General features: G+C 41.8%; 1 protein-coding gene across 2 annotated transcripts; it reads right to left on the bottom strand.

Moving 5' to 3' along the window:
- Positions 1 to 3,787: 3,787 nt before the first annotated feature.
- LOC120022655 (chromobox protein homolog 3-like) lies at positions 3,788 to 8,176 on the bottom strand. 2 transcript variants are annotated; one of them, XM_038966640.1, is made up of 5 exons: positions 8,069 to 8,176; positions 5,985 to 6,133; positions 5,580 to 5,748; positions 5,311 to 5,405; positions 3,788 to 5,056 (listed from the first exon to the last, which is right to left on the bottom strand). In XM_038966640.1, exons 2-5 carry the CDS (start codon positions 6,125 to 6,127, stop codon positions 4,930 to 4,932), a joined length of 534 nt encoding a protein of 177 aa, XP_038822568.1. In that variant the 5' UTR covers positions 6,128 to 6,133; positions 8,069 to 8,176; the 3' UTR covers positions 3,788 to 4,929. The 2 variants fall into 2 exon arrangements, with proteins under 2 accessions (XP_038822568.1, XP_038822567.1); XM_038966639.1 differs by having other exon boundaries at positions 5,985 to 6,163; positions 8,069 to 8,172.
- Positions 8,177 to 14,546: the final 6,370 nt, after the last annotated feature.

Genomic DNA, 14,546 nt, shown 5'->3' on the forward strand with positions numbered 1-14,546 from the left:
TGATGGCGTAGAAGGCCCTTCTTGCCTTGTCTCTCAGATCGTTCACAGCTTTGTGGAAGTTACCTGGGGGTTGATGTTTAGGCCGAGGTATGTATCGTTTTTTTGTGTGCTCTAGGGCAACCGTGTCTAGACGGATTTTCTATTTGTGGTCCTGGCAACTGGACCTTTTTTGGAACACCATTATTTTTGTCTTATTGAGATTCACTGTCAGGGCCCAGGTCTGACAGAATCTGTGTAGAAGATCTAGATTCTGCTGTAGGCCCCCTTGGTTGTCGATAGAAGCACCAGATCATCAGCAAACAGTAGACATTTGACTTCAGATTCTAGTAGGGTGAGGCCGGATGCTGCAGACTGTTCTAGTGCCCTCGCCAATTCGTTGATATACAGTGCATTCGGGAAGTATTCAGACACCTTGACTTTTTACACATTTTGTTACGTCACAGCCTTATTCTAAAATTGATTAAATAGTTTTTTTCCCTCATCACACAATACCCCATCATTTTAGCTAATTTATTACAAATACAATTTACGTAATTATTCAGACCCTTTACTCAGTGCTTTGCTTAAGCACCTTCGGCAACGATTTACAGCCTCGAGTCTTCTTGGGTTTGACGCTACAAGCTTGGCACACCTGCATTTGGGGAGTTTCTCCCATTCTTCTGTGCAGATCCTCTCAAGCTCTGTCAGATTGGATGGGGAGCGTCACTGCACAGCTTTTTTTAGGTCTCTCCAGAGATGTTCGATCGGGTTCAAGTCCGGGCTCTGGCTGGGCCACTCAAGGACATTCAGAGACTTGTCCCGAAGCCACTCCTGCGTTGTCTTGGCTGTGTGCTTACGGTCATTGTCCTGTTGGAAGGTGAACCTTCGCCCCAGTTTGAGGTCCTTAGAGCTCTGGAGCAGGTCAAGGATCTCACTGTACTTTATTCCATTCATCTTTGCCTCGATCCTGACTAGTGGAGTGCTGCAGAGATGGTTGTCCTTCTGAAATGTTCTCCCATCTCCACAGAGGAACTCTAGAGCTCTGTCAGGGAGACCATCGGGTTCTTGGTCACCTCCCTGACCAAGGCCTTTCTCCCCTTAATGCTCAGTTTGGCCGGTCGGCCAGCTCTGGGAAGAGTCTTAGTGGTTCTAAACTTCTTCCATTGAAGAATAATGGAGGCCACTGTGTTCTTGGGGACCTTCACTGCTGCAGAAATTGTTTGGTACCCTTCCCCAGATCTGTGCCTCGACACAATCCTGTCTCGGAGCTCTACGGACAATTCCTTCGACCTCATGGCTTGGTTTTTGCTCTGACATGCACTGTCAACTGTGGTACCTTATATAGACAGGTGTGTGCCTTTCCAAATAATGTCCAATCAATTGAATTTACCACAGATGGACTCCAATCAAGTTGTAGAAACATCTCATGGATGATCAATGGGAACAGGATGCACCTGAGCTCAATTTTGAGTCTCATAGCAAAGGGTCTGAATACTAATGTAAATAAGGTATTTCTGTTTTTTATTTTTAATACATTTGCACAAATGTATAAAAAACGTTTTTTTCCTTCACTTTGTCATTATGGGGTATTGTGTGTAGATTGCTGAGGATTATATATCTTTTTTTATACATTTTAGAATAAGGCTGTAACGTAACAAAATTTGGAAAAAGTCAAGGGGTCTGAATACTTTCCGAAGGCACGGTAGATAATATACAATATATTACACACACATATAGATAATATACAATGTATTAGTCACATAGATAATATACAATATATTAGTCACATAGATAATATACAATATATTAGTCACATAGATAATATACAATATATTACACACACACATAGATAATATACAGTATATTACACACACATATAGATAATATACAATATATTACACACACAGATTTACAGTTTATTGACATCTACATTTGTCGTGTGGTCCTGTGTAGCTCAGCTGCTAAAATAGTGGCGCTAGCAATGGCAGTATAATGGGTTTGATTCCTGCTGGGGTCACACATACTACAATGTATGTACTCAATGTATTTGTAAGTCGCTGTGTTTAAAAGTGTCTGCTAAATGACATATCCATATCTGTCTAACTCTGTGGTCTTGTGGTTAGTGTCCACCCTGAGATTGGTAGGGAAACAAAATTGTTGGATAGAATACCCTTCGGTCTCATGACAGAATGGAATAGAAGGCTTGAGAATCTCGACTAGAAGAGATTCCAGGAATCCCATTGATAAAGCGTTCCTATTGAGTTACTGTCTCAACATGTCTTCAATGACCTTCACTCTCAATCAGCTGATCTTTGATCATCTGACAGTCCCCAGTGAGTAGGAATCAATGGTATTCTTCGTAAACTGGTCAGAGTGCAGTGTGAGAGAACTGATAGATATGGTACAATGAGCTGTACCTAGAACCTACCCAACACAATCTGTTACCAACATGTTCTACGATGTGTATGTGTTATATCTCAACACAAGTCTTGTGTGGTTGAGTTACTTCCCTGTGAAATTAACACCTGATAAAGGTCGAGATGCAATCAGAAGCTCCAACATTCTGAATGAAAAGCTTAAATAGTGGAAAATGTGTGGAAACTATTTTTCTCTTGCTTTGTCACTTTGTCTCGCCTTCACCTTGTTTGTGACCATAGCTGATCACAAATCAGGTTCTCCATCTAGCCTTCCATTCCATTATTTGCCCGTCACTCTTCCAACAGCCTCTGTCACCAAGGTCCCATTGACACTGTGACTGTGTTGCATCCCAAATGGAACCCTATTCTAAAAGTAGTACTCTATGTAGGGAATTGTGTGCCATTTAGAACGCAACCTGTGAGATTCCACAACCGGTTGAATGGGGTAAGATATGAGGAACTTTGTGTTATATATTTCACACTGGGCACAGACAATTAAACGTCGGTTCAACGTAATTTAATTGAAATGGCATGGAAAGAACGTTGATTCAACTAGTTTGCCCAGTGGGTGTTGTCCCTCCCTCTGCGTGATAAATTGTCTATGAGTATGACTCTGACCTATGACCCCTTAGGTAAGAGTAATGATCAAAGAGCAGTGTCACAGCAAATATGCTGGAAACACACACAGAGACACTCGCACACACCTGCCCACCAGAGGGGTTTTCTACAAAGCAGAATCAATGAGTTAGCCAGCTAACTTTGATAAGCAACCAAGAATTATTGATTTTGTGGTTGATTTAAAAAGTTAAACTTAGATGTGTTTTTTTTCTTCATTTAAATCAATTAGACCATGCCCATTTTAAACTTATTTTTACAAAATATTTAGGCAAGTTAGCTGGTGAACACCTTGATCCTGTTTTGTAGTCTTTCCTGAGGGGTATACTAAGTCTATACCCTGATATACTGACAAACTCTGACACTTGAAATGTCAAGAGCAATTACAACTCAAGCTGCCTGTACTTGTCCTTATCACCTCAGGCAGTGACATCAGCGGGGTCTGTCTTTCAGCTAGGGTGTCATTTTTGAAAAAAAATGCAACATGAAGGAAGCCCCAGTGTTAATGTTGCTATGGAAACTCACTGTATTGTATCATTGATGTCTAAAGTCCTGGGACCCCTAACCACAGAAAATACATCAGAACAGCACTGGCATGTGTCTGTCTGTGGGATTCTATCAATCTTTCGTGCGGGACATTCCCTAATTTGGCTTTGAGAACATGTGACTGTCACTTCAAGACTATTGAGGTCCAAAGAGAAGGCCAACTTCCAAGTCAGTGTATTCTAGAATGTTCAATTACTCCAATCCAATAAGAACCAAGAATTACAGCGGGCCCAGGTTCACATTTTTATTTTAGTATTCATAGGTCAAAGAATGAGGTTCAAAGCATGATTCTAAATAGTAAATCATAACACCATCACCAGTGTAACTGACAAGCGCAGTGAGAAATGTGCCTCGTTTAACTCTGGCACAGTTCTATCTGGAAACAACGTCAAAGTTGGGTGTCAAGTTCAGATGCTTAAAAAAAACCAGTATGAGAACTTTGGCCAAGCTAAGAAATGCGATTTAAAATGTTGGTTTTCCCAATGGAGCAAGCTGCATGTAACAGCAATTAAAATAGTTAAACCTTCTACTGTAGGGTCCAGTGTGTATGGGTCATGTCAGAGTAGGCCAACAGTCTACCCACAAATCACCTCTAAGTCATATTTTCATGTCTTCTGTAATATTGCTTTTCGGACTTGTGTATTTCCAATGGGAACACCAACAGTAAACACGTGATCACATTTTTCAAAATCAGCTTCCCTAGTATCAATCAACTACTTGGTATAATTTCACCGCGCACATGTTGAGTCAGTAGGTCGAACAATGAATCTGGCAGAGTCTATGGTTACAATTGGTTGAAGTCAGGGTGCATAAGTTACAACCAGTGTTGTCAGCGCTATGTAACAAACCTCAGCACAGGCAGAGGGGGTGGTAAAATGAAGCATATAAACCTTTATTGAACAGCTTTTTGAAAAAATATTTACAAAGTGAATATACAGCAAAAGACATACTGTTCAAAGGATTCAAGTATGCAACATGGGGAGATGAAAAAAATAAACTAGCTGAATGTGAGGGAGAAGATGCCAAACTACATGGATTATACATGGTGTACATTCCAACAGTAACTACATATCAGTTGAGGAACCCGTCCCTACCAGTACTGGATGAGGAATAGGTTCATTAAAAAGCGACAAATCACCCATCCATTTCTCCTCACCGGTCTTATTCCCAGTAAATATCATCCTATCACTAAAAATGTGTACAAAAGCACAGACTTTCACCTGACTGCTCTGCACTAATACTATGGCTAAACATGCTGTAAATGACAACAAAAAAGTGGAGACATGAACAGTCCTGAGAGGCAGGAACAGGGACATGGTCGAAGGTCAGGGGGGGAGGCCACAAGGGATGTCAGTTGGCTGAGGAAGGGGTGCTATTGGGCCTCGTCCTCGGGACAGGAGTGCCAGGTCAGCCTCTCCTCGTAGAAGGAGATGACCACCTGAGGGCAGCGGGTGTTGGCCTCGCGGGCCGGGACCAGGTCCGCCTCATCTGAGTCTTTCCTGTAGAGCGGAGGGACAGTGGTTGGTGTTTATTAGTGGCTATTGAGCAAAATAATAAGACTCACCTAGATGTTCAGGTGCACATCTAGAAAACTAAAATGTGGCAGTAACGAAGGCACACGTACAGTAATCTTAGGAGGTGAACGTTATACCAGGGAAGATAAATTATGAGGAATGGCTCTTGCAACCCTGAAAAGGGGTGATATGAGAGCAACAGCACAGGTGAAGAGTTCATTTCGCAATTTGAGACTCACCACTTCATCAAGAACATAAGTTCTCCACTGCTGTCTGTAGCACCGATTATCCTCTCTGGATCCAGGCTCCTGGCAAAGCCCCGCGGCTTGTCACTCTGAAACACACGGTACAGTCAACAAAGCTCCCATGCAACCAGTCTGGAAACCACAACAAACTGAAAAAATAACTATTGCACTTGCATACTAGCCCATACACAAAAAAGGACTAGAAAAACAAAATCCTACAACGTTGATTTGAAACAAAAATCCAGGTGTATTTGGACACTCACCACATCCTTCTTCTTCTTGGCTTTGTTTCCCTCAGTCTCTGGCTCATCTGTTGAAGACTTCCTCTTGTTGGAGTCAGGATTCTCCACCACGGTCTTCTGTGCTTCCAAGAAAGCTGAGATCAGCTCTGGACAATCCAGGTTATCCTCTGGCTCCCAAGTGTTATCCGCTCTGAAAGGAAAGATACAGTGACTATTTCTTCTCCTGCGTATTTCAAAAGACTATCAGCATACTGTTAAGAGTAAAACATGCTCTAGAAATGCAGCAAGTTAAGACATTTCACAAGAGGTATATCTGTAACTAAAATGTCAGTCTTTGAAATTCAATTCAAATGCAGATTTCAACTAGCTAGGTTCTCCAGGATAAGTATGCCACACAGGCAGAGGCCCCCGGAACTGTGCACTCACTCTGTAAATCCCTTCCACTTGAGGAAGAATTCCACCTTCCCGTTGACAATGCGCTGGTCCATCACCTTCTCCACAACATACTCCTCTGGCGGCTCTGCCTCCAGCACCTCCTTCTTCCCTTTGCCATTCTGCTTTTTACCCATGTTAGGCTGCGAAACAAGAGGGGAGGAGGTTTTCATCTTTTTAAAGAGACGAATTTGGGTTTTAATAACATGACAATGCTTACACAGACTAGCAATACAATATTAATATCAGATTATTTTTCAAGTGATACTTTGACACCCAACGTGCCATTCCCTTATAGGGTGTCAAATGTGTACCGTCTTAATAAAATAATTTCAACCACCATATAGTGCAGATGCAGCGCCCACTATAGGCTGCCTAGGCTGTATGGAGCTCGTGCGTTTTGCACTTCAATCATGCCTACCCTCACAGATAATGCTAACAAAATAACTTTTTTAGCTAAATAAAACGCACATGGGTTGCAATTTTATTTTCTGTAACAACGGTGGGCCAATTGTGCGCCACCCTATGGGACTCCCAATCACAGTTGGTTGTGATACAGCCCGGGATCGAACCCAGGTCTGTAGTAACACCTATCGAAATAGAACTACAACATTAGTAGTAAAATTTCTCATGGCACTACATCGACCACGCATCTAGTCCGCCAAAAATCTAGTTAGCTTTCTGCTTACCAGCGTGAGCGAAAACGCAAGGATGGTATATTGTTTTGCTCCAGGCTGCAAACAACTCTTCAGTGGGAAGGTGCTTGTTTTATTGGTTACCAAAAGATGTCTAGGAAACTTTGGGTCCGTCTGATAATGTAAGCTAAGCCTGTTAGGTAGAAGCCAAAAGGTATACACCCCAAGGTGGTTTTATTTTCCATATCAGGTGGTATGATATGTATAGTGTTACCATCGTTTTCTGTAATTAACCTTAACTAGCTAGCTATGATGAACATGTTTCTTTGCTGATAGGTGTTTGTTGCCAAGCAACAGATCATGCTCACATGCTAAAAGTGGAGGGGAATCGCTTATGGAAATAGACTAGGCAGCCGATAGTGCAGATCTAGCGCCCTCTATAGTCTAGGATTGATGTGCATTCCCGGTAATACACTCGCATCCCCGGTGAACCGGCTCGTGCATAAAGAACCATCCATTCAAGCTGCAAGGCATTATTTCCCTCCTTAACCATTTAAAGGCGTGCCGTCGGAAAAAAATTACGTGAAAATGTGTACCGTCTTAATAAAATAGTTTCAACCACCATATAGTGCAGATCCAGCGCCCACTATAGGCTGCATGGAGCTCGTGCGTTTTGCACTTCAATCATGCCTATCCTCACACAGACAATGCTAACAAAATAACTTTTAGCTAAATAAAACGGGCGCATAGGTTGTAATTCTATTTTCTGTAACGTTATTGTTAGCTATGTTGGCTTCTAGCCAACGTTAGATTCTGTAGATGTAACTAAACAGCTAACGTTTTAGTTAGATTCAGCTAGGCCCCTTCGTTTCTCCCCCATATCTAGAACCTATTTTCCAGGCCTAGGGGCTAGTCTAATGCTTACATTGATTGTACATACAAGCGAAGTAGTTCCTCAAAGCTAACTACTCAATTGAACACAACTAAACTGTGTTAACGTTAGTTAACTATACATTGTGTGTTAGTTTGCTAGCGAAGTAGAATTTGCCATCTTAGTTAGCAAACTTCCAAGGCTTAGCTAGCTACCAGACATTAAGGTTGGCACAATGGCCGGTCAAATTGTGATTGCAAGGCCCAAAAGCTGCAAATTGAGTATCCCATTAGCACTTGTTATTTGACTAGGCAGTGAGAATCAGATATTCCTTTGATAAAAGGGCAACTAGCTGACTATCAAGCGAAGTTATAGTTAAGCGTGCTAGCTAGTTAACTAGCTAGCGCAAAGAAATCCCTTTGTCAGCATAGCTTTGGTAACATTAGCTAGCAAAGCTGTAACGTTAGTACCTAAATTGGCTACCGTGGCTAGGCACAAATATGCATAACATCAATTATCAGTCTACACTACACCTTGCATAATAATTCGAAGTTGGATCTTGAGGGACTCACCTTGCAAATCAATAAAAAGCTGATGTAGAATGAACGACGGAAAGGGAGCAAGCAACTTCGTTCTCTTCTCACCCGCGTGTGGTGCAGAATGTTGCTGCTGCGCGAGCGCCAAAAAAAACCTCAGCCTTTTTCTACGGGTGCCGCTAGGGTAACTATTAACTTAACTTCGTACTCTGGATGTTTCCAAAGAAATCGTTGAATCCAGTCCCAAACAAGGAACTTTAAATACACATTCTGTAAGATTTCCAGTAATGAGAATTAATGGCATAGGCTTAGCTACCCCCCCTTTGAAGAATATATACGAAGTGGTGAAATGATCAGAATTCAGAATAAACTTTATTCGCCAAGTAGGCTACATTTGCACATACTCCGAATTTTACTTTGTGGTAATATGGTGCTGCTAGTGATAGACAACATTTAGATACAGAAGACAGACAAAGGAGTTTGCATACATTGGTAGAGTGAGCATAGAACTATAATAGAATGAGCAGTTGATATACAAATATACAGTGGATGACACAGTTGATATAGGGTGCATTATTAAAAAGTGGGCCATTATATCAACTGGGACAGTTTAATCCTGAAGCGTTTATTTCAATCATGACCTCGGTGATCTTCAGGTCTGATAATCAAAGCTCTAAAAATAGTCCCAGTTTCCGCGTTGAAATTTCTAGTTGGATGACTGTTCAAATCAATTTTTTCCCAATAGGAGCTCGTTTTTCCCCCACGAGTTCCCAGTTGTTTTGAACTCGCTGAAGTCCAAGTCGGAAATTTCCGAGATTCCAGTTGTTTTGAACGCAGCATAAGCCCTTGCAGAGAAACCACATGATCAAAATGATTTAATTGGTGTGACATCATAGAGGGGGGGAAGAGAAAGCTTCAAACAGGGAGCTCACACCGCCAGGCACTGTGGTAAATTGTGATGTAAATGTGTGCTACTATGTACTGGTTCATCAAAATAAATAAACAAGTTGCTAATATTATGTTACAATTTTGTAATTCAGTCAGTTGTCCCGCTTTTACCAACCATAGCTAGCTAAAGTAGGACAGCATGGAGTAGCTAAACTGGGACAATCTTGTAGGCTTTCCCAATGGAGGAAAGATATCCAGTTTACATTAGGGACCCCTGTACTTAGGTTAGGCAGGGCTCTGGTTCTTGTAATGCTGTTATTTTGTTATTTTTTTGGCACCAAGTGGAGGCTCCTCAGTGGAGGAAGGGGAGGACCATCCTCCCCAGTGAAATATAAAAATAAAATAGTGAAACTAGTTATTTTTTAATCCTTTTTAGATAAAACTATACTAAATATATTAACATCACCAAATAATTGATTGAAACACAATGTTTTGAAATGAAGGTCTACAGAAGCCTCCTCTGGGTACATTGACTTCAATACAAAACCTAGAAGGCTCATGGTTCTCACCCCCTTCCGTAGACATTACTGCATGATTGTAGCAGGTTTACTAACGCGTTAGTTCTAGTACCTACACTATCGTTCAAAAGTTTGGGGTCACTTAGAAATGTCCTTGTTTTTGAAAGAAAAGCAAATTTTTTGTCCATTAAAATAACATCAAACTGATCGGAAATACAGTGTAGACATTGTTAATGTTGTAAATTACTATTGTAGCTGGAAACACGTTTTGTTAGCTATTCCAAGTTTATAATTTTAAAAGGCTAATTGATCATTAGAAAACCCTTTTGCAATTATGTTAGCACAGCTGAAAACTGTTGTTCTAATTAAAGAAGCAATAAAACTGGCCTTCTTTAGACTAGTTGAGTATCTGGAGCATTAGCATTTGTGGGTTCGATTACAGGCTCAAAATGGCCAGAAACAAAGAACTTTCTTCTGAAACTCGTCAGTCTATTCTTGTTCTGAGAAATTAAGACTATTCCATGTGAGAAATTGCCAAGAAACTGAATATCTTGTAAACACTGTGTACTACTCCTTTACAGAACAGCGCAAACTGTCTCTCACCAGAATAGAAAGAGGAGTGGGAGGCCCCGGTGCACAGCTGAGCAAGAGGACAAGTACATTAGAGTGTCTAATTTGAGAAACAGACGCCTCACAAGTCCTCAACTGGTAGCTTCATTAAATAGTACCCGCAAAACACCAGTCTCAAAGTCAACAGTGAAGAGGCAACTCCGGGATGCTGGCCTTCTAGGCAGAGTTGCAAAGAAAAATACATATCTCAGACTGGCCAAGAAAAATAAAGATTAAGATGGGCAAAATAACACAGATACTGAACAGAGGAAGATTGGAAAAAGTGTTATGGACAGACGAATCTCAGTTTAAGGTGTTCGGATCACAAAGAATAACATTCGTGAGATGCAGAAAAAACGAAAAGATGCTTGAGGAGTGCTTGATGCCATCTGTCAAGCATAGTGGAGGCAATGTGATGGTTTGGGGGTACTTTGATGGTGGTAAAGTGGGAGATTTGTTCAGGGTAAACAGGATCTTGAAGAAGGAAGGCTATCACTCCATTTTGCAACGCCATGCCATACCCTGTTGACGGCACTTAATTGGAGCCAATTTCCTCCTACAACAGGGCAATGACCCAAAGCACAGCTCCAAACTATGCAAGAACTATTTAGGGAAGAAGCAGTCAGCTGGTATTCTGTCTATAATGGAGTGGCCTCACGGTCACCGGATCTCAACCCTATTGAGCTGTTGTGGGAGCAGCTTGGCCGTATGTTACGTAAGAAGTGCCCATCAAGCCAATCCAAATTGTGGGAGGTGCTTCAGGAAGCATGGGGTGAAATCTCTTCAGATTACCTCAACAAATTGACAACTAGAATGCCAAAGGTCTGCAAAACTGTAATTGCTGCAAATGGAGGATTATTTGAAGAGAGCAAAGTTTTAAGGACACAATTATTATTTCAATTAAAAATCATTATTTATAACCTTGTCAACATCTTGATTATGTTTCCTATTCATTTTGCAACTAATTTCATGTATGTTTTCATGGAAAACAAGGACATTTCTAAGTGACCCCACACTTTTGAACGGTAGTGTATGTTGACTATGATGTTACTAACGTCAATGGCTAATATGGTGACAACAATGTAAGCTGTGTGTAGCGGTTAGCGGTAATGATGTGAAGGTTTGGCTGGGAAAGTTTTTTTTGCTTGGCCACAGAGAGCTCATGTGTTGTGCACTGAAGTCCATAAGCGAAGGGAAAAGGTGAGAAAAGGACAGTGCGTAGATGCGACAAATGTTCACGCTGTTGTTTGTATGTGGCTGCTATGAAAGTAAACCATGTTTGCATGCGATCAGGGGTACATTCATTCCACTGATTCTGTTGAAAAACATTTCTTAAACAAAAGCAAACTGATCGAAACGGGGATAAACATACCTGAATTTGTCCAAAAGAAACTCTCGTTTGCAACTGTTGGACTAATGATTACACCCTAGATCAGCTAGATGCAGGCAAGTGTGTTCATGGCGGTATTGAATGTGTCACTGTCTGTCTGTCACTTTGATTACAAAATTCTCTCGACTTGTGCACCTACGCTGTACATTTTCATTCATAGGCTAGGTTGTAGCAACCCCAGCTGAGTGAATGGAATATAAATAACAGTCATCCAATATGCTGTAATAAAAATAAGGCCATGTTCATAATTGTTTTTATCTTAAAGGTCACCGACTGCCACTGGTATCAAGAATGGTCCACCACCTAAAGGACATCCAGCCAACTTGACACAACTGTGGGAAGCATTGCAGTCAACATGGGCCAGCATCCCTGTGGAACGCTTTCGACACCTTGTAGAGTCCTTGCCCCAACGAATTGAGGCTGTTCTGAGGGCAAAAGCAGGGGGTGCAATTCAATATTAGGAAGGTGTTCCTAATGTTTGGTATACTCAGTGTATAACTAAATGCTGAGAGATGATCAGAGTGCAAATGCAGGATAGTGCAATGATTTTTTTGTACAGTTCAGTTGTCTTGATGTGGTGTGCAGCATAGAGTGCATGGTCCTTTAGTCTCTATTGGCTAGATGGCTGCTAGGTGAGGGCCACAGCACAGGGAAAGAAACTGTTCAGTTGGTGGATGGTTTTGGCTATGATTTACCTGAGCCGCCTGCCACGAGAGTTTTTGTAAAAGGGAGTGATTGGGGTAGGGTTTGGCGATAATTTTTTCTGCACACTTCCTTGCTCTGGAGTCGTGCAGGACCTCAGTGGATGGCAGCCGATGTCCCTTCTTGCAGACCGAACAATGCATTGCAGCATGCCCTCGGAACGTGGGCAGACCCAAACCAGACAGTGATTCGTTTTGGAAACCCTGATGGGGGTCCGAGGGCATGCATCCCTGGAAAAATCATGAGATTTGAACAATGTAACTGTCTTACCTTATCGTAAATCAAATAATCTATGAATTACTACATTGTTTGTTTTTATCATATAAGTCACAGCCGCACCGAAGGATGCTAAAACAAATGTGCCTTTATAGTGATGTGTTGGCTAAGGTTTCAGAAAGTATCTCAATTACTAAGCAAAACCTTGAAGTCATAGTTCTTCTAACAGAGATGTAGAAAATGTCATTTGATTTGTCATTCTGTTTTTACAACAAACTCCTATCACTCAGTTTCTCTTACCACGCAGTTTAATTCTACCGATTTAATATGGACCTGCTCCAGTAGAGAAGCCGGTGTGGATATTCAGTTTGGATTCAAGGTTATTCTTGAGAGGTGGGATAAGTCTTGAGAAGTGGGATAAATGTACAGTAGATAGGATTCCACATAGAAGTGTTCAACCTAAAGACCTAACAGAGACCAAACACAGGCAACTTTATAATTTTTTTCATTTGATTTATTTTCTTAGGAAAGAATCATGTCACCAAGAACATCATTAGTGCTCTTAGAAAAAAGAAATTTAAGTCGCATCAGTTTCATATCCTTCCCCATACAGCTTTAACACAATCAATCCCAGTTGTGCAACAACTAAACTCAGCAAAAAAAAAGAAACGTCCCTTTTTCAGCACCCTGTCTTTCAAAGATAATTTGTAAAAATCCAAATAACTTCACAGATCTTCATTGTAAAGGGTTTAAACACTGTTTCCCATGCTTGTTCAATGAACTATAAACAATTAATGAACATGCACCTGTGGAACGGTCGTTTAGACACTAACAGCTTACAGATGGTAGGCAATTAAGGTCATAGTTATGAAAACTTAGGACACCAAAGAGGCCTTTCTACTGACTCTGAAAAACACCAAAAGAAAGATGCCCAGGGTCCCTGCTCATCTGCGTGAACGTGCCTTAGGCATGCTGCAAGGAGGCATGAGGACTGCAGATGTGGCCAGGGAAATAAATTGCAATGTCCGTACTGTGAGACGCCTAAGACAGCGCTACAGGGAGACAGGACGGACAGCTGATTGTCCTCGCAGTGGCAGACCACATGTAACAACACCTGCACAGGATCGGTATATCCGAACATCACACCTGCGTGACAGGTACAGCATGGCAACAACAACTGCCCGAGTTACACCAGAAACGCACAATCCCTCCATCACTGCTCAGACTGTCCACAATAAGCTGAGAGAGGCTGGACTGAGGGCTTGTAGGCCTGTTGTAAGGCAGGTCCTCACCAGACATCACCGGCAACAACGTCACCTATGGGCACAAACCCACAGTTGCTGGACCAGACAGGACTGGCAAAAAGTGCTCTTCACTGACGAGTTGCGGTTTTGTCTCACCAGGGGTGATGGTCGGATTCGCGTTTATCGTCGAAGGAATGAGCGTTACACCGAGGCCTGTACTTTGGAGCGGGATTGATTTGGAGGTGGAGGGTCCGTCATGGTCTGGGGCGGTGTGTCACAGCATCATCGGACTGAGCTTGTTGTCATTACAGGGAAGACATCCTCCTCCCTCATGTGGTATTCTTCCTGCAGGCTCATCCTGACATGACCCTCCAGCATGACAATGCCAACAGCCATACTGCTCGTTCTGTGCGTGATTTCCTGCAAGACAGGAATGTCAGTGTTCTGCCATGGCCAGCGAAGAACCCGGATCTAAATCCCATTGAGCACGTCTGGGACCTGTTAGATTGGAGAGTGAGGGCTAGGGCCATTCCCCCCAGAAATGTCCGGGAACTTGCAGGTACCTTGGTGGAATAGGGAGGTAACATCTCCCAGCAAGAACTGGCAAATCTGGTGCAGTCCATGAGATGCACTGCAGTATTTAATGACTGTTTACTGACCCCCCCCCCCCCCCCTTTGATCAGGGACACATTATTCAATTTCTGTTAGTCACATGTCTGTGGAACTTGTTCAGTTTATGTCTGTTGTTGAATCTTGTTATGCTCATACAAATATTTACATGTTAAGTTTGCTGAAAATAAATACAGTTGACAGTGAGAGGACGTTTCTTTTTTTGCTGAGTTTATATATTTTTTATATACACACACACTGTCATTTTTTTTTTTTACAACATCTACTCATTCAAGGGTTTTTCTTTATTGTTAATACTATTTTCTACATTGTAGAAT

This window comes from Salvelinus namaycush, chromosome 27 (assembly GCF_016432855.1).
Source record: "Salvelinus namaycush isolate Seneca chromosome 27, SaNama_1.0, whole genome shotgun sequence".
NCBI lineage: Eukaryota > Metazoa > Chordata > Actinopteri > Salmoniformes > Salmonidae > Salvelinus > Salvelinus namaycush.

Bases quoted from the DNA above. Each gene is read 5' to 3' on its own strand.
- LOC120022655 (XM_038966639.1), bottom strand. From the start codon at position 6,163: ATGAAAACCTCCTCCCCTCTTGTTTCGCAGCCTAACATGGGTAAAAAG. The intron at 5,749-5,984 runs GTGAGTGCACAG...CTTTCCTTTCAG, and splicing joins AAGTGGAAGGGATTTACAGA to AGCGGATAACACTTGGGAGC. The intron at 5,406-5,579 runs GTGAGTGTCCAA...CGTGTGTTTCAG, and splicing joins CCAAGAAGAAGAAGGATGTG to AGTGACAAGCCGCGGGGCTT.